This window comes from Portunus trituberculatus, chromosome 34 (assembly GCF_017591435.1).
Source record: "Portunus trituberculatus isolate SZX2019 chromosome 34, ASM1759143v1, whole genome shotgun sequence".
In the NCBI taxonomy this organism is placed as follows: domain Eukaryota; kingdom Metazoa; phylum Arthropoda; class Malacostraca; order Decapoda; family Portunidae; genus Portunus; species Portunus trituberculatus.
The window spans coordinates 3,930,090-3,949,316 of record NC_059288.1 but is presented as its reverse complement, the minus strand read 5'-3'; the positions used below and the strand labels follow the sequence as shown (position 1 = coordinate 3,949,316).

The following is a 19,227-nucleotide window of genomic DNA, read 5'->3' as shown; positions in this document are numbered from 1 at the left end:
CCTCCTCCTCCTCCTCCTCCTCCTCCTCCTCCTCCTCCTCCTCCTCCTCCTCCTCCTCCTCCTCCTCCTCCTCCTCCTCCTCCTCCTCCTCCTCCTCCTCCTCCTCCTCCTCCTCCTCCTCTTCAGACAGCTAAGTAATTATCTAACAACAACTTCTCTGCCTTCCTCTTCATTATTCCCTCAAGCAGACTCTCTCTCTCTCTCTCTCTCTCTCTCTCTCTCTCTCTCTCTCTCTCTCTCTCTCTCTCCCCCCGCAAAACCACTTTTTCTTTCACCTCTCCCCATCCCTCCCTCTCCCTCCCTTCCTCTCCCTCCTCCAGGTGAGCTAATTAACCAGCAGGTGTATGCACAGGTACAATCGTGGCCACACAGGTAAAGCTGCCACTTGTATAGAGTGACATGTGAGCGAATGAGCGAGTGAGCGAGTGAGTGAGCGAGTGAGTGAGTGAGTGAAATGAAAGTCCACGTTTTGAAATTATGTTATGCCTGGCTTCACTTTTTTTTTTTTTTTCGTTTTTAATCTTTTTTTTTTTCTATTTTTTTTCTTCGGCTAAAGACTTTACAATTTTTTCCGCCATATTTTCTCTCTCTCTCTCTCTCTCTCTCTCTCTCTCTCTCTCTCTCTCTCTCTCTCTCTTGTTATCTTTATTATGGATTCGTTTGGTTTCTCTTTTCTCTCTTTCTCCTCCTCCTCCTCCTCCTCCTCCTCCTCCTCCTCCTCCTCCTCCTCCTCCTCCTCCTCCTCCTCCTCCTCCTCCTCCTCCTCCTCCTCTTCCTCCTCCTCCACCTCCTCCTCCTTCTTCTCCTCCTCCTTCTCCTCCTCCCCTCTTCCTCCTTTATTTCCTTTATTTCTTTTCTTACATTTTCATCTCCTTTTCTTTCTTATTCGTCTTTTTATTGTTGTTTTTCTCTTGTCTTCCTTTGTGTTTCTCTTTTCTGGTCATTTTACAACCTGATCCTTTATTCCAATTTGGTCTGATGTTCTTTGTTGTTGTTCTTTTTCTGTTTTCTTTTTGTGTCCATCTTCTTTTGTCTCTTTTTTTCCCCTAAATTGGTCAGGGACGATCTATTTTCTTTCTTTGTGTTCCTTTGTGCTCCTTTTCTAGTCCTTTCTTCCCCAAATTGGTCTAGCATTGTTTGTTTTTTTCCATTTTCTTTTATTTTCCTTCGTTTTCTTTTGTTTTCTTCTTTGGTGATTCCTAACTTTCCTTTTCCCTTCAGTACAAAAACAGCACGAGTCTCCTCCACCTTCAGCTGATGGGGGCCGGGGTGCTGCTGTCCCTCCTCTTCGTCATCTTTACAACGCCCTCCATCATTCAGGTGAGAGGACACGCGCGCACACCCACGCCCACCGCCCCCCTTCCCAAACACACACACACACACACACACACACACACACACACACACACACACACACACACACACACACATACACACACACTCGAGGAAAATGAAAGACTGACACAAAAGGAAAAAAAAAAGATAGCTCCTCCAACGCCCACCGCCACTTGTTGCCTCTCCCACACGGCAATGGAGTGTGCAACCACCCACCCACCCACCCACCCCACACACACACACACACACACACACACACACACACACACACACACACAGGCGAGATATTCTGAAGCCTTTATCGGTAATTGCGGTGGTTGTCCTCGCTGTAGTTGTTGTCATTGTTAATATTGTCTTCCCCTGCCATATCCAGGGTCGATGGTTGCTGAAGGGGTCGCTGTGGCCAGGCGGAGACTCACCAAGGGGCCACGCGGTCCTGGACGGCAACGACTCCACGTCTTCCGCGGCGCTGTCTTCGCCCACCCTGGAGGAGGCGAGCGCCTGCGAGTCCCCGCCAGACGCCGCCCAGCAGAGCGACGTGGTGTGCCGCCTGTATGGCTTCCTGCTAGTGACGCTGCACACGGTGGCGGTGTGGGTGGTGGTGGGACTACACTGCGACAAGTACTGCGCCATCGCCACGCCGCTGCGCTACAACCAACTGGTCACGCGGCCCAGGGTGGCCATCTGCTCCGCCCTGGCATGGATGCTGGGCGTCGGGCTGGCCGTGCCGCCCCTCGCCACGTCCTACGGCTACACTTACACCCAGGGCGTGTGTCTGCCCGCTTGGTTCCTGCCCGAGGCCGCCGCCTACACGTGGACACTGACGGCGTGCTGCATCGTGCTGCCCTTCGTTATCATCCTCATTGTGAACACGCGCATCGTGCTCATCGCGCGCCACCATCAGCACCGCATCTTCTCCGCCATCTTCGAGGTGATGATGTCGGCGCAGGCCACCGTCACTCACCAAAAGAACCCTTTCGACATTCCAAAGAAGAAGCGCAAGTCGGTGTGGACAGTATTAGAGCAGATCGCAGCCTTTGTGGCCTGCTATTGCCCCTTCTTCTGCACCGTGGCGTGGGAGTCGCTGCACGGCCGCTGCGCCAACCAGTACTGGGTGCTGCTGGGTACGGCGCCCCTACTGGCCACGCCGCTCGTCAACTCCTTCATCTACGGCTTCAAGTGTAAGAATATCCGTAAGGCGTTCAGAAACTACCTCAGGAAGAAGCTCTATAAGACAGAAATGAAGCACGAGATCCAGGCACGCATACCATCCGCCAGCAACTCGCGGCGACCCTCCATCTCCTCCACGCTGGCCATGCCCATCCTGCACCGCTCCCTGCAGCGCCGCATGTCAGACTACCTACTACAGGACGCCGCCGCAGCACCGCAGCCCAAGCTGGTGCGCCGCTCCTCAGACCTGTCCTGGCACCCACTGGAGGACGGCACGCCCTCTCCCACCCGCTTGCGCCGCCCCATGGATACCACCAAACTGCAATTCGCTGCCGCCGCCTCCTCGGAAGGTTCGCGCTCCCCCGCCAGTATGTCCAACTTCCTGACAGTGCCCACCTTCGAGGCGGCGCGATCCTACTGCCTGGGACAGCAGCGCGTGCGTCTGTCCCTGTCCTCGCTGGACTCCGAGACCAGCATCACCCTGCAGGACGAGGACTTCCCCGGCCAGGCCTCACTACTGCACCCAGACCCGGAGCTCGGCATGCCCAAGTCCCGCTCGCTGGAGCTGCCGCTGGCTAACCAGAGAACGCAGCCCACCAGCGATAAGGTGGCGCCAGATTGCCAGACGCCGCTGCTATTCAAGGCCTTCGAGAAGCCCGCCCGCAGCGCCAGCCTCAACTCCTCCTCGCCGCACGTCCTGCGCACCCTGGAGGCGATCCTGTCTGTGCGCATCTCCCAGTCACTGCTGCGGCGCGGCTCAGGCTGGGGCGGCTCTCAGGGCAGCCTGGAACGCCTCTCAGCATTCCTGCGGGATAGTCGCCGCCCCGCCAGCAACTGCTCCCCCGCCTCTCTCCGCCGCCAGCAAGCTGTGGAGGACACGGACCTCAGCGTGCTCACCACCTTCATCACGCCGCTGGCCAACGGCAACGCTTGCGTGGCGCCCTGCGACCAGGAGCCCCGGGAGACTCCCCTGCTGGTGCCCTGAGGAGGACCCTGCCGCCCCGTTAGTGTAGCGTGTGTAGCCTCACCCACCCTCACACTACTGACTGTGAAATATATGGATTATGGAGGTACTGACCCGCTGTTTGCTTCACCTCGCTCACTCACACAGACACACACACACACACCCGGTAGCTCAGTGGTTAGAGCGCTGGCTTCACAAGCAAGCCAGAGGACCGGGGTTCGATTCCCCGGCCAGGTGGAGATATTTGGGTGTCTCCTTTCACGTGTAGGTGCTGTTCACCTAGCAATGAGTGGGTACGGGATGTAAAATCGAGGAGTTGTGACCTTGTTGTCCCGGTGTGTGGTGTGTGCCTGGTCTCAGGCCTATCCGAAGATCGGAAATAATGAGCTCTGAGCTCGTTCCGTAGGGTAACGTCTAGCTGTCTAGTCAGAGACTGAAGCAGATCAAACAGTGAAACACACACACACACAGGCCTGGCAGGTGAAGAGCAGAGCCTCAGGAGGCCACAATGAAAGGAACCTAAAGAATAACCAGAATTTTTGTGGCCAGACCACCACCCCCCCGTCCCTCCCTACACTAGACCTCCCTCCCTACACTGGACAGACAAGCGCGGGGACAAAATCTCCACAGGAACACACGACACGGTGCAACACACGCTGAATCACAACAACAACAACAACAACAACAATAAGTAGCTTGATTGATTATAAAACCCGATTCAAAAGTCAATACTAAAGAAAACTGAAATGAGTTATCGAGGAAGACGCTGAATCGAAGTGAAAAGAATCCTAATTAGTTTCAGATGACTCTTCCATTCACTTATTATGGATCTTGGGGGAACACGAGGCGCGGAAGCTCATCCCACTCATCTTTTCAACTCATTTTTTCATTCCCTGACTCATTTATTACTCATCAACATTAAGTAACTAATCAACCAATGTCTAACACTCACCCTAACCTCCTTGGAATAATAAAATAAGCTGAAAAAAACACTATGGAAATAAACAAATAAATTACATACCACAACACACTTTTCACGTAATTCCACTCACAAGTTCTTCTCATTTCTCATTCTCTGGCGCATTCTTTCCTCATAAACATCAACAGACAGGCAAATCAATGTCCAACACTCACCCTCGCTTGCTATGAATAATAGATTACGCCTAAACACATACGTAAATATATAAATAAATCACTTATCCAAACATTCACATCACTTAATATTTCTTCCTTCCATTTTTCATTCCCCTACATCATTTTTTTCTTCATAAGCATCAACAGACAGGTAAGTCAATGTTAAGTACTCACTCTCACCTCCTTGGAGTAATGGAATGAGGTTGAAAACGCAAAATATTCACTAAAAGAAAATGTACGCACGTTCGGGCTTATCTTCTCCATGCCCCCACGCCTGTCTGTTATGGTCGCTTACTTGACGAGATGTGACAGGCTGACAGCTGGAGCAAAATATCAGGTACTATTTACTAAAATCGTACATAATTTATTTCTGTTTTCCTGCGACGAAGATCGTACAAATTACTCTTGTCATTTTTTCAACTTATATTCTAGTTATATTCAAGTTATTAAGTTTCTTTTTTTACATTTTTTTTTCATTTCCTATTTCAGTTCTAATACCTTTTTTTTATTATTATTATTATTTTCTCTTAGACATGCTTTATCTGTCTTATTCTAGGTAGTCTATGTCTATATGTATATGTCATTGCTATTATCATCATTGGTTTATCTTCTTTTTTTCAGTTTTTCCCTATTCAGTAAAATTCAGATTCTTTTCATGGGACGGGAAGGCTTTGATGTGATGGGTAAGTGATTTTATTTCTGCTTATATTCATCCTGTATGTCATGTTTTAGCATTCTTTCATCTAATATCTACGAATTCAGTATATTTAAGACGTTCTAGATATTATTTTCATTCCATTTTTTTCCTCCCCTATGTCTTATCTCTTGTACATCAGTCTGTATCTCCCTTTTCAACTATTATGCCTTCCACTCAGTACTTCCATTGACTATTATTCTGAAAAAAAAATACATTCTTTTTAATCCCAGTGTCACATTTGGCCCAATTCAACACACATAAAGACAACCCTCCAATCTTCAAATAAAGAGAATACATACCAGATCGTAAAAATATACTCTTTATGTCAGCTTCCTGCAGCGTCGCCATTACAAAACACTATAAAATGTTAACATAATCAGGTCACTAACTACTGAAGAAGAAAGAGAAGATAACAACTTAGACAGGAATGGCTTCACATAACTTTACATTAATATAAGGAATGTTCAGACTTGTTGGCTAGTTCATGAGGTAATTGGCAAATGTACCTCTCTCTCTCTCTCTCTGTTTTTTTTTTTCGTCTCTCTCTCTCTCTCTCTCTCTCTCTCTCTCTCTCTCTCTCTCTCTCTTTTCTCCTTTCATTGCTTTTTTCTGGTTTTCGTCTCTCTCTCGAAAAAAAAAAAAAATAAATAAATAAATAAATAAATAAATAAATAAATAAATAAAAAAAAAAAAACTAACTCTATATTCCACATCATCCCATATATCTCTATTCCACATATAACTCCATCCACACAGCTCAGCCATCCATTTTTCTTTTCTCTCATCCACATTCACCCTCAGCCACTTAAAGAAAGACCTGCAGAGCGACACTCATCCACACCCACACAGTACTACCCACACAGCCTGCACAGCCATCCAAAATCACACATATAACATTTCTGGTGTGGATAGGTGAGTATGGAGTGAAGTGTTGGTGCTGAGAGAGAATGCTGCTTTGGGAAGACTTGCGAGGAGTGGTGGGAGGTGGTGGGAGGTGCTAGGAAGAAGTGCTGTAGGTCCATGTTTGGCTTGTCTCAGGCACTGTCACCTCCTGTACATAATAGAAGTATGGTGGGAGAGAGAGATGGACAGGTGGAGGGCCATCCTGGGCCACAGGGGCCAGGGTCTGGTAGGTGGGTGGTGCAGGGGCTGCAGGGGAAGTCACCACATGTGCAGGAGGGGCATGGTTGGGGGCCCTGGGCAGCTGGGACACAACAGTGGGCACCATGCTTGTTGTCACGCACTGTAAAGCCACAGGAGGCCGCAGCTGTCTGAGGGCAGCACTTCCTCGCACCTTCCCTGCCTCCCCCATGTCCTTCTCCTGCAGGGCCAAGGTGTCCGGCACCTCTGCCACACAGGGTGCCCCAGAGGTGATAGTCAGGGGATCTACAGCACTGTCCTGCAGAATGAAGGTGGCTGTTGCTGATGGCACCTCTGTCAGGCCTCCTCCGGCCAGGGTAGGGCCGGTAGGGGCCATGTACTGGTTAATGAGTGCCTGCAGGCCCTGGTACACCTCCTGCAGTGCTGCAGTGTCCTGCATGGTGTAGGTGAGACCCCGTAGAGTATCCAGCTGCCCCCGTACCAGCTCTGCCAGCCCCACGTCACTCCGGTCACCCCGTGCCTCCCCCACGCCACCATCACTGCCACGCTCAGACTCCTCCGTGCAGAAGGTCTGGACAGCCTCCTGCAGGGTCGAGGCCCCCAGGGGCTCCCCGCACCCCACCTCTGTCTCACCCTCCATCTCACCGTCCTCCCTGGGACGCTTGGGGCGGCGGCGCTTTTTGTGAGGGGCCTCGAATGGGGCCTGGTCTGGGGGCCGGCGCCGTGCAGTGATGCCCATCTGGCGACAGCGGGTGTAGACCAGGTTAGCCACATCCTTGAGGCGCGGGTGGAAGGCACGGTCATCTGGGTGGGGCAGCACCAGGTCACCAGCTGTCACTGCCTCCACATGGCGCTCCAAAAGCTGCTGGATAGCCTTGGGGGCTGTCACTCCCTCCTGCAGTAGGGACACCACTTTGCCATCGATGGAGGGGTGGATGCCCCGCGACCGCCCCTGTAGTGGGTGGTTGTGCAGGCGCCGCAAAGGCAGTGTGACGTGGTACAGCTCCTCTCGCTGCGGTGAGATGCCCTGGGCAAGGTCCCGCCGCAGGGCCTTCATGACAGCCTTGCGCTCCCCCGCCACAGCCCCAATGCCCACTGCATAGCCTGGGTACCTGCAGCACAGAGGACAGAGTCAGGAGGAGGAGGAGGAGGAGGAGGAGGAGGAGGAGGAGGAGGAGGAGGAGGAGGAGGAGGAGGAGGAGGAATACAAAGGAAAGCCAAACAGCAACAGACCTCTTGGTCTTTTCGAGGCTGTTTGGTAACTACTACTAACTGGCTACAGATAAGAGAGACAGGAACAGGAGGAGGAGGAGGAGGAGGAGGAGGAGGAGGAGGAGGAGGAGGAGGAGGAGGAGGAGGAGGAGGGGAGTTAAAAGGAAAAGAGTTCCTGAAGGGAAAAATGCATGAGAACAAAGATTCTTAGTATAGGTCAGAGAAGCAAATTTGTAATGAAAACTGAAAATCTAGTTACAATTTTTTGTATCTGAAAATCTTGATATAGCTAAGTTCAGTAAGATGAGGTTAGGTTACATTAGGTTAACTCATTGACTGCTACTTGGTATTTCTTTTCTTATCACTAACCTCTGAGACCATTTTACTTAGTTTTGTAGCCTTAACCAAACATTTTATGAACTAGAAATTGCAAAACCTATCCTTTTCATCCCTTTCTCTCTTGGAGGTGCTTATGAAGATATCATTCAGTGCTTTTATTGCCGTGAAGTATTGTACATCACGGTGAAAGGGTTAAGTAAGAATAAAATAGGTAAGGAAAGGTAAGGTAAGGTTAGGTTGGGCAGAGTTCAGCAAGATTCAGTGATGGTTATGTTAGGTTAGGAGAGGTAAGGTTAGGTTAGGTTAAGTTAGGAGAGGTAAGGTTAGGTTAGGTTAAGTTAGGAGAGGTAAGGTTAGGTTAGGCAAGGTTCAACAAGGTTCAGTGATGGTCAGGTTAGGTTAGGTTAGGTTAGGCAAGGTTAGTTTAGGTTAGGTTAGGCAAGGTTAGTTTAGGTTAGGTTAGGCAAGGTTCAGTGAAGTGTCCTTTGCCCTGTGCTGCGACTCACTTCACGATGACCTTGACAGTGATCCGCGCTGGGCAGGAGGTGAACCAGATGTCCTTGTATTTCTTCTTGGGCACCACCTCCTTTCCCCCCTCCTGGCTGGCCACCCCACTCCCCTGCAGGTCCTCCACATCTCCCCCATCACCTCCATCAGTGCCAATCTGCCCCTCTGCTCCAAACTCCACCCCCTCCACTCGCCCCTTCCGCTGCTGGCTTCCTCCACTCCCCTTGTTCTTCCTCTGCAGTATAGATGAAAGAGTAAATATGTAAACAGAGCAATAAGTCAATAAATGAGTTGTAAATAAATAACAGGAGGAGGAGGAGGAGGAGGAGGAGGAGGAGGAGGAGGAGGAGGAGGAGGAGGAGGAGGAGGAGGAGGAGGAGGAGGAGGAGGAGGAGGAGGAGGAGGAGGAGGAGGAGAACTGAAAAAAGAAAGGAATAGGAAAAAGAATGGAAAGAAAAAGAAAGAACATACACACACACACACACACACACACACACACACACACACACACACACACACACACACACACACACAAACCTTCAGTTTGTAGTTCATGGCAAAGGCACACTTGAGGTCATTGGAGGAGAGAATAGTGAAGGGCACCCCATCAAACCGAATGCGCTGGTGGTGCCACATGATCCGGCTGGCCTGGCACTTGGCCCTGTGTCGCTGCTCCAGGCTGCTCGGGTGGCTGTCAAGTTAGGTTAGGTTAGGGCAGGTTAGGTGACGTTATTTCTAATGTTTCTCTTTGTGCCAATGGATAAATTTTGGGTAATAATTCTCTGTAATTTAAATGAAGGAGTGATAAATTATAAACATTTTCAATCAACTTATTATCTACGAATATTAACACTTTGTACTTGAAATACAAAGGGAAAAAAAGAAAGAAATGAAAGAAGATACAAAAGAGATACATACAGATATATACAGTATACATAGGTGCTTAACAAACTTACAAGTGTACTAAGGATGCAGTTGCCTACTCTGCTGCACACTCATGATGAAAGACTCTATACATATAAAGATAGACAGACAAAATAGACAGACAGACAGACAGACAGACAGATACCCCCAAAAGCACACCTCTTGATACAGACTCTAAACAAATAAAGATAGATAAAAAAAAAAAAAAAAAACAGATTTCCCAAGAAACACACCTCTTAATATACACCCTATACATATAAAGACAAACAGAAAAAATAGACAGATAGATCCTCCAAAAAACACACCTCTTGATACACACTCTATATATATAAAGACAAATAGAAAAAAAATACAGACAGACAGATCCCTCAAAAACACACCTCTTGATATAGACTAAACATATCAAGATAGACAGAAAAAACAGACAGACAGACAAATCCCTCAAAAACACACCTCTTGGTACACACTCTACACATATCAAGATAGACAGAAAACAGACAGACAGACAGGTCCCTCAAAAAACACACCTCTTGATATAGTCACACAGAACACTGCGGGAATGAGCTTCGAGAGTCTGTTGCAGCACCTCACTGGTCGATGCCACACCCACCACCCACTGGCCGTCCACCACCCGCACAGAGGAGAGGCGACGGGCCCACACTGGCAGCTCCTCCCCTGTGTCACCCGCCCAGGGCCTCTGCTGTGGGTAGGGGAATAAATGAATACAATTCCCTAGTTCGTTTTCTGTGGTAAAGTTAAATACGAAAATAGATAGATAGATAGATAGATAGATAGATGGATAGATAGAGATAGATAGATGGATAGATAGTAGATAGATAGATAGATAGATAGATAGATAGATAGATGGATAAATAGATACAGATATATAGATATAGATAGATAGATAGATAGATAGATAGATAGATGGATGGATAAATAGATAGACAGATATATAGATATAGATAGATAGATAGATACATACATACATACATACATACATACATACATACATACATACATACATACATACATAGATAGAATAGATAGATAGATAGATAGATAGATAGATTCATTGATTGATTGATTGACTGACAGAAAAATAGATAAACAAGGAAATAAGTAAATAAACAGATAAATAGATCAATAAATAAATTAATTAATTAATTAAAAGATGCTATCATTAATCATTACTTCAAATCTCTGTTATTATTATCATTATTATTATTATTATTATCATTATTATTATTATTATTATTATTATCATTATTACCATTATCATTAGTTATTATTGTTGTTATTTTCACGGTTTCTTTTTCCCGCCACTAGTGTAGAAAGAAAAGAGAGAATAGAAAGGAAGACAGAAAGAAATAATGAAAAAAAACACAAATGAAAAGTTAAGAAAAACAAAGAAAATGCTAGAGACCAAAGGAAAGAAAGAAAATAATAATAAACAAAAATAAAAGAAGATAACTTACACATAAAAGAAGGAAATATAATGAAAAAAAATTATAAAAAGACAGGATAAAACATATTTCCCACCTCACCTCACCATCCTCCGCCTTGCCCTGAGACCTGTCACGTGGCGGGGGTCCTGGGTGATGCCGCCGCACCCTTCCCACCCCAGCACGGCCTCCCTCCACCTCTCCAATAGTCTTCCACCTCTGCCTGGCACGTTTAGCAGACTTCCTCCTTGGCCGTCCTGCCTCTGCGTCACTCTCCCCCCCTGTGGATTCCTCAGATGCGTTTGTGTCCTTCGCTCCATGCTCCTCCTTCACCTCCACCTCCTTGAAGCTCCAACGTGGCCCAAACTCCACCTTGCGTCCTCCACTTGTCTGCTCTGCCACCCTTGGACTGCTGCTGCCATCCACTCCATTCTTTGCAGTGGGAGGCTTACAGTGGGTGCCATCCAGCGCTCCATCCAAGCCACCATTACTGTGCGTCTGAGTCCCCTGCCGAGCCATGTCTGGACCCACCTGGACCAGAATCGGTTGGTCCACTAAGTAAGGTGTTGGTGTGGTAGTGCTATGTGGTGGTGGTGGTGGTGGTGTCTCCTGCACCACCACATTTCCCTGCAAGTCCACCACAACACAGCGTGGCAGATCTTCACTTCCTAACACCAGCGCCCCTTCAGTCTGCCCCGCCGCCAGAACCTGCTGGTGTGGTGCAGGGACCCCCTCGCTACCCTGCATGTGCCCCCTATCATGGCACCCAACCCCTGCTATCCCAGACACCCTGCCCCTTGCCCTCTCATCACTGGCAGGGGGGCACAGAGAAGCTGGGGGAAGAGAGGCACCAACATCAACAAACTCAATAGGCAGGGGAGGCATGGGAAGGGGTGATGGGGTCTCTAGTCTCCTTCCCACCCCTGCTTTTACCCTGCCACGGGGGGAGAGGTGCAGGGGAAGGGGCTCACACAGGGTAACATTCCCCTTGTCATGCTGTGGGGGAATTTGAGGGGCTGTTTGTTCTGCCATGTTGCCCTGTTACACCCCCCCCATGCATGTGTGAAGCAGGGGGAGGCAGAGGAAAGCAGGGTAGCAGGGTAACACCTCACTAAGTCACTGTAAATTTGAGGCAATTGTATTCATCTGTATTTTTTTCACCACTAAATTCACTTAAGCTTTCATAATTTCAAAGTAAAACAGGTGTGTAACAGTGTCTGGGGGTGTTTTGTGTGTGTTGAAATGGCTTTGTAGTGTGTGTGTATTTGTACAAAGTTTAGGGCTGTTTGGTGTGTGTTGCAATAGTTTGGTCTGTGTGATGTGTAGCAGTAGTCAGAGGCTTGTTGGTGTGTGTAGCAGTGTTTCCTTGGTGATTTAAGGCTATGTGTCAAAAAGTGCCGGTTCAGTTGTTGGTGTACAGTTCCCAGCCCAGCCAGCGGATGTACAGCAGCAGCAGCACCACTGGGAAGGTCAGCGGCACCACCAGCACATAGTAAGTCAAGCCAAACTCTGCGGGGGGGAAAAAAATGCACCTCTTAAAAGAATAAAACAACAGAAATGAGAAGTGGCAGTCACAGTGGCAGCTATGTTACTTCGGGGGATCTTTGAGTTACAATTTTGTCCATACGCCACATTGTAAAACAGGTTTCTGTTTTAGGTCTGCACCAACCTAAGTAAGCATTTGTTCCTCACATGTGCTAATGGTATAGGCAATAGTGCTATAGTTATAAGCTGATAAGGTTGACATGGACCCTTAACTATGATGCGTTTTCATATTCATTCTGGTTACTTTTTTATTTCATGCAGCTTCAGAAACTTATGTGGAGATTAGAATAGTGAAGACTTGGGCTATTAGTCCTTTGACCTCCACTGATGCTTCAAAATGCAAATAAAATTGTCTAATCGTACCCAAAAGTCATAGTAAAAGTGTGTCTCAGTATTGAAGAAGTTAAAGCAAGATGAAAATTGAGTAAGACTGAACTAATCGGTTATCCTTCCCTGTTCATCACACAATAAGGAACAGCTTTCCTTGAAACACATTCATATCTATATCAGTGCATGAAAATACATAATGCAAGTAACCAATGAGTAATTTAAATTAACAGTAACAAGATCAAGATCTTTAAATGAAAAGTAATGAAAACTTGTCATTTGAGTAAGAAAGATAGGTCATTAAAGTGAACCCTGATAAAAGTAAGTGATTTAAGTGAAATATCAATGAAAATGAGTTTCTTAAGTGTACAGTAAGTAATACAAACCTTCCATTGTAAGTTAAGCAGGAATATTATAACTTCTATTCACCTGTTTCTTTTTTTTCTGTTTGACTTTTTCCTCAGTTTGTTTGTTTTTATTATTCTTTTATGTCATTCTCTCTGTCTTTTTTTCCTGCATCACCTTTTTGTCTATTTTCCTGTCAGCTTATCTGGATTGGCAGTTTCTTTCAGTTATCGACTATTTCCTCTCCATGTACTATCCTCATCCCTCAATTCATTTCTTTTTCTTAATTAATCCTTTTCTTTCTATTTTCCCGTCTCAATGTCCTCTTTCCTCAGTTGGTCAATATTCCAGTCTTAACTTTTCCTTTTCCCTATTGTCAATTTTCCGTCTCAACTTTTCCTTTTTATCCTTTTCCTGTCAAATTTACCGTTCTGAGGATACAAAGGACTCCTGTGCCTCTAGTTTATCAACATCTGTCTAATGTAATGTTAGTGAGCTGCCGTCAATTTCTCAGTCAGGGCTCCTCCTCTATTTCCCCTGCCCCTACTTGTCTTCCTGGTTTCCTTTTCTATGTGCTGTCCTCCTCCCGTCTCTCCAGCACTGCTATGTACACTGGTCAATGCTGTGGAGGGCTGTAGCGGGCCTAGTTGTGGGCTGTGGCGGCTTTGCTTCACCACTCAGGCCTCAGCTCAGCCTCACTTTGTTTACATCGCCTTGGCCTCTCTCGGCACCTCACTCGGCACCTTTCAACAATATCGCCCTCTTATTTCCTATTGCTATCCTATTTCTTGCTCCGAAATGTGGTGTATATTGTTTTCTTTTATATATTTTTGCGGTTCTTCTTTATATGAATCCAAACTCATCTTTTTCTCCAGATTTGTAAATGTCTTCAAGTATCAGCAAGTCTAATAACTCCATCATTCTTTGGTTTAAAATAATTAATAATACCTTAGATATAGTATTTAATTTACAATATCTGAAATACTAACTCAATCCAATGCGGGGAAAAGAGTTATATCAGAAAACCACATTTGTAAACAGAGCAGCGTGGTTGACCCAGCTGACTTGACACGAGGCCCTCCCACTCCACTCCCATCTGTCCCGTCACTCCCATGTCCCCTGCTGGCCCTCCTGGTGTCCAATACTACTACAGAACACTCCCTGCTACAGTGTTCACGCCTCTCATCGAGCTGCACTACGCCCAGCTCCCTGCCCGAGACCAGGTAAGTCACCCGCCCCACCTGTCACTCTATCAAGGCCAGGTAAGTAGAGCAAATTCTCACCTACTGCTCGACTTGAGTGGTCACAGAAAAACATTCGGGAATTCTTGGTGGTGACTCTCTCTCTCTCTCTCTCTCTCTCTCTCTCTCTCTCTCTCTCTCTCTCTCTCTCTCTCTCTCTCTCTCTCTCTCTCTCTCTCTCTCTCTCTCTAATCACATGGAGACGTTTACATGGGAATTAACAAATAAACAAAATTAAATGCATTTTTCCTTTACATTTTCTCAAAGTTAATATTCAAGGGCATTGTCCTAATATAATGGTCCTCCAGCTCTCCTCGTTTCCCTGCTCCCCCTTCACAGCTCTTTCACTCAGCAGACATGAAATAGGAAAGAAAATATGATAGCCAAAACTAACCTAATCCTAACTTTAACTTAACCTAACTTAGCTAGCATAACTTAACCACTTTATTCGTCAAAAGGATTTTGAAGATGTATCAGCAGTATGTGTCACCTCAACTAGATTATGTAAGCTAGGTTAGGTTTAAGTTAGGGTCAGGTTACTTTCGGTTATCTTGTTTTCATTCCCACATCATGTCAGCCAAGTGAAAGAGTTGCAGAGGGGGAGCTGGGAAACAAGATAAGCTGGAGAGACCACTTTACTAGGACAATACCTATTAATGATCTTTTTATTTTATATATTAACACACACTAACAATACCTCTCTCTCTCTCTCTCTCTCTCTCTCTCTCTCTCTCTCTCTCTCTCTCTCTCTCTCTCTCTCTCTCTCTCTCTCTCTCTCTCTCTCTCTCTCTCTCTCTCTCTCTCTCTCTCAAGGAAATCAACATAAAGACATGCTAAAACCTTACCATTTTCTTCCCCTGCCAGGCTTCTATCAGTCACTTGCCACCATGTCATCTCTACGCAATGCCCACAAGACACAGCGAGTGCACAAGGAGCGCCACCAGCCACTGGGGAGGAACCACCTGGGGCCCCTTGAGAAGAAGAAAGATTATCGCAAGAGAGCAAAGTTAGTGGTGCTAATTGTCAAGGTTCTTTCATTTTAAACTCAGCTACTCTTCCCTTTTGTTATAATTGATGTGGTTTCTATTGGATATTGCTTTTAGCATCTAGAGAGAGAGAGAGAAAGGGGCAATGGTGATAACAAAAAGTAAGAAATGGGAGAAGAAAGAAAGAAAAAATGGAAAATGTTGAGGAGGAGAAAAAAATGTAGTTTCTATTGAATATTCCTTTTAGCATCTAGAGAAAGAGAGAGAGAGAGAGACAATGGTGATGATGAAAAGTAAGAAATGGGAGAAAAAAGAAAGAAAAAAATAGAAGAAAATGTCAAGAAGGAGAGGAAGGCAAGTTGTGTGTTTAGGAATGTATACAAGGAATTAATTACTGTTCTGCCTACCACAGGGACCAAAATCAGAAGGCGGCGGCTCTGGAAACACTACGCAAGAGAGCTCTCAACAAAAACCCAGATGAGTTCCACTACCACATGATAAACAGCGGCCTCAAGGTGAATATTGATGTGGCTGAGTCTCTCTATCTCTTATAATTATGTAAATATCCCTGAAATAATGTCTTGCTTTCCATTCTCTTGATTAACTTTACCTAAAAATGCTGCAGGAAATCTAGTGTTGTATTTAACAGACAAAATCCTTATTCACTCCTTGTCTCTCTATAACTCACAATTACTTATAACCTTAACTTTGCATTTTTCTCAAATTAACTGTACCTTGAGCTACTGGAGGAAATTTACCACCATATTACACAGAACTCCCTCACTCAGTCACTCAATCCATGTCTTTCTATCTCACAAATAAGACAAAACATGAAATAATGCTTCACTTTACATATTTTCCTCAATTCTCTATGCCTTGAGTTGCTGCAGGAAATATTGTGTCACATTGAACACAGACTATTTCTCTCATTCCTTTCCCTTTTTCAGGATGGTGTACACTTTGAGAAGGTGAAGGAGGAGGAGCTGGCAGTGGGGGATGTGATGCAGGACCTGGTCTATGTGACACACCGCAGGAATGTAGAGAAGAAAAAGATAGACAAGCTTAAGGCTCAGCTGCACTTACTGGATGTTGAGGAGACACAACCCAAGAATACTCATATCCTGTTTGTTGATGATGAGAAAGAAGGTGTGTGTGTGTGTGTGTGTGTGTGTGTTTCTATTTACCTAGTTGTATATCACAGGGTTCGAGCAGGACTCTTAATATCCTGTCTCCATATCTATATTCATCTAACTTTTCTTTAAAGATGTGTACATTGGCTGCAGTAATGACATCCTCACTCAAGCCATTCCAAATATTTATCCACAATTCTTTCTGGAAAACTATACTTCTTGATTTCCCCTTAAACACTGACTCTTCCTTATCTTGCTTGAATGCCCTCTCATCTGCCTAGTTTAATCTTTCAGCAACACCAGGTCTTGTCTGTATCTTTTCAATGTGGTTAACTATTTTGTACATCATTATTAGATCTTTTTATATTCTACCTTGCAAAATTGGCAGTCCCACTTTCTTCAATATTTTTTCATAGGCTAAGTTTATCACCTCTGGTACCTTCTTTGTGGCTGTCCTCTGAATTCTTCTGATTTTACATTAATACGACTGAGTGTAGTGTGTTATGGGTAGGGGTAGTGATGAAACACAGGATAGTATAATAGAGAATTAATTTATCATTGGTACCACTGTGTGTGTGTGTGTGTGTGTGTGTGTGTGTGTGTGTGTGTGTGTGTGTGTGTGTGTGTAAAGATTGGGTTAGACTTTTGTATACTAGTTTAATTTCAATAGATACTACAATCACTACCACTATTAGACACCCTGCCTCACACACATGGCCATTACAACTATCACTATCATTCCTCCCACTACAACTGTACATATTTCCTAGACACCTTATAACTCTTCCCTCCACCGGGTAATAGCCAAGAGGACATCAGCCGCCAAGCTTCTAGACACCCATCCTGCACTGCTTGGCCGAACTTTCAACCGCCTGCGTTCCTCTCAGTTGGCCTCCCTCCCTGACCAGCTGACAAACACTCCTGTCTTCGAGGTGAGACACTTCCTGCCCAACATAAAACACTCATGTTACTTCTTTGGGTCAGAAATCAAGTAATCTGTTTGTGTCTTGTGAATCTTGTTATTATTATTTTCTGATTGTCTTTTCATAGTATGGAATAAGGAAGTCTGCAGGAAACACTCAGGCGTACAAGTGACAGTCTCCCTATAAAACATGCCTAGTTACTTCCATTTATCATTCTCATCCATAAATTTGTTTTGGGGTCCGAGGAGTCTCCAAGCACACGGGTTCAAATCCTCTCCATGGTCCAAGTGTAGGTTGGGCTTCCTCACTTGGGGCAGCAGTTTTCCTAGCGGGTGGGCTTTGAGTTAGGAGGTACCCCAAAAGTATTCCCTTTAGCCCATAAATTCCCGTAAAAAGTGTACATGTTATAAATTAAAAAAAAAATAAATAAATAATGACTCAGCACTAACAACCTGATTCCCAAGTCCATTTCATTCATCTACCACTCTATTTTGAGAACCCATCATAAAAAAGCTATCACATTGACTTGTTCTCAGACAAATTGTACTCTGAGAATTTTTAAAATCTCCTACTCATCTTCAAAGTATAGTCTCAGTTTGTACATAATTATCAGTTTTTCAATAATGAACATCTTGTATGGTGTGAATATTGTTACATAATGTGCATATACTAATTTCTTTACCGTCTCTTTAATATTATGACTTGTTAGATTATCACCTGATCAGAAGACCAAAAATTGTAGCAAAAAAAGCAAAAACAGTAGAAATGTATGTGATTTGTTGACAATTGATTATGAATGTATGTTAAAACCCTTCCTGTTGTTCCTATATGTTCTCATTTGTGTTTCAGAGCATGTCCAAGAGCAAGAAGAAGGCTTACAAGGAACTTGCCCAGAGGATAGAGCGAGAGGACAAGCTACGTATCATGCAGGAAAAGCTTGAAGTGCGCAAGAAGTTAATGGTAAGTGACGCCTCCCGTAAATAATCAGATACATAACTTACCCTATTTTATATGTAATTATGTATGTCTTAAGAAAATTTCTCTTAATAACTTACCATTCTTTTGCCCATTTTTTTATAAACATTCAAATACAACAAAAAATCTCATTTATATTTGTGACTCATGTTTTCCAAAATTTATATAGGTAATTGTTGAAATGCAACCTAACTCAAGGTGGTCCCATCTTCCCCACCCTCCACCTTCTGTCCACCTCTCCTACTTATCTCTACACCACCCACTTCTCTCCTATTTTCATATACCACATCTTTCATTTTCCTCTCTGTCCAACTTACCCTCCACCATCTATCCACACCTGCCTACTTTACCTTCTCTTCCATCCACCTGTCTAATTTGTCGTCTACATCCACCTCTCACCTGCCCACCACCCTCAGGATAACAAAGCCAAGTCAGGGGACAAGCCACAGCTGGTGGAGGAGGGGACCAGCACCTCTGCTCCTGTGTACAAGTGGCCTCAGATCAGGAAAAAATAGTGTGTGAATTATTATTGTACCAATTTTCAATACATATATTTTTATCTTTTTGTTTGTTTCACTTGTGTTCACTGGAATGGAATGAGAAGAATTTTTCATGTCTTGAAATTTTTTTTCATTACTCCATGTGGGATTGATGGCCTGGTTACTGGTATATAAATAGATAGGTTACCATGAAATTAAACCATTAGGAAATATTTGTACAAAAAGAATGTGTCATTATACTAAACACTGAAAGAGAATACTACCTGCATAACTACATCTATTACCAACTGGCTCAAATCTACCTCTCAAACAAAGATATGCTGTAATTATCACACACACTAAACAAATAGAACCAATTAATCAATGTGTGTCTCTATACCAAGCCACCAATCTCAAACAGGCCTGTCCTGACAAAGCACAAAGAGAAGAC

At 45.0% G+C, this 19,227-nt stretch overlaps 3 protein-coding genes across 5 annotated transcripts in view; 2 read left to right on the top strand and 1 right to left on the bottom strand.

The window, feature by feature from the left end:
- Nucleotides 1–3,582, top strand: part of LOC123512670 — a 4,014-nt gene extending 432 nt beyond the window's left edge. The window contains exons 2-3 of the mRNA XM_045269162.1: nt 1,222–1,320; nt 1,709–3,582. Of these exons, the coding sequence (XP_045125097.1) occupies nt 1,222–1,320; nt 1,709–3,490 (1,881 nt within the window). The 3' untranslated portion in view covers nt 3,491–3,582. The remainder of the gene's footprint in view (nt 1–1,221; nt 1,321–1,708) is intronic.
- Nucleotides 3,583–5,606: 2,024 nt separating this feature from the next.
- LOC123512529 lies at nt 5,607–13,775 on the bottom strand. Of its 3 annotated transcripts, none has more exons than XM_045268945.1 (6): nt 13,084–13,775; nt 10,928–12,334; nt 9,911–10,083; nt 8,997–9,150; nt 8,459–8,694; nt 5,607–7,513 (listed from the first exon to the last, which is right to left on the bottom strand). In XM_045268945.1, exons 2-6 carry the CDS (start codon nt 11,855–11,857, stop codon nt 6,298–6,300), a joined length of 2,709 nt encoding a protein of 902 aa, XP_045124880.1. In that variant the 5' UTR covers nt 11,858–12,334; nt 13,084–13,775; the 3' UTR covers nt 5,607–6,297. The 3 variants fall into 3 exon arrangements, with proteins under 3 accessions (XP_045124880.1, XP_045124882.1, XP_045124881.1); XM_045268947.1 differs by having other exon boundaries at nt 9,911–10,080; XM_045268946.1 differs by having other exon boundaries at nt 13,590–13,775.
- A 167-nt stretch (nt 13,776–13,942) lies between these two features.
- On the top strand, nt 13,943–18,860 carry LOC123512530 (probable U3 small nucleolar RNA-associated protein 11). Its single transcript, XM_045268948.1, has 7 exons — nt 13,943–14,265; nt 15,148–15,289; nt 15,682–15,784; nt 16,217–16,415; nt 17,204–17,331; nt 18,172–18,282; nt 18,714–18,860. Exons 2-7 carry the CDS (start codon nt 15,171–15,173, stop codon nt 18,810–18,812), a joined length of 759 nt encoding a protein of 252 aa, XP_045124883.1. The 5' UTR covers nt 13,943–14,265; nt 15,148–15,170; the 3' UTR covers nt 18,813–18,860.
- Nucleotides 18,861–19,227: the final 367 nt, after the last annotated feature.

Excerpts from the sequence above, each read along its gene's own strand:
- LOC123512529 (XM_045268945.1), bottom strand. The coding sequence starts at position 11,857 with ATGGCAGAACAAACAGCCCCTCAAATTCCCCCACAGCATGACAAGGGG. Across the intron at positions 8,695-8,996 it reads CCATGAACTACAAACTGAAG|AGGAAGAACAAGGGGAGTGG; the intron begins GTTTGTGTGTGT and ends TCTATACTGCAG. Across the intron at positions 7,514-8,458 it reads ACTGTCAAGGTCATCGTGAA|GTACCCAGGCTATGCAGTGG; the intron begins GTGAGTCGCAGC and ends TCTGTGCTGCAG.
- LOC123512530 (XM_045268948.1), top strand. The coding sequence starts at position 15,171 with ATGTCATCTCTACGCAATGCCCACAAGACACAGCGAGTGCACAAGGAG. Across the intron at positions 15,290-15,681 it reads GATTATCGCAAGAGAGCAAA|GGACCAAAATCAGAAGGCGG; the intron begins GTTAGTGGTGCT and ends TGCCTACCACAG. Across the intron at positions 15,785-16,216 it reads TGATAAACAGCGGCCTCAAG|GATGGTGTACACTTTGAGAA; the intron begins GTGAATATTGAT and ends TCCCTTTTTCAG.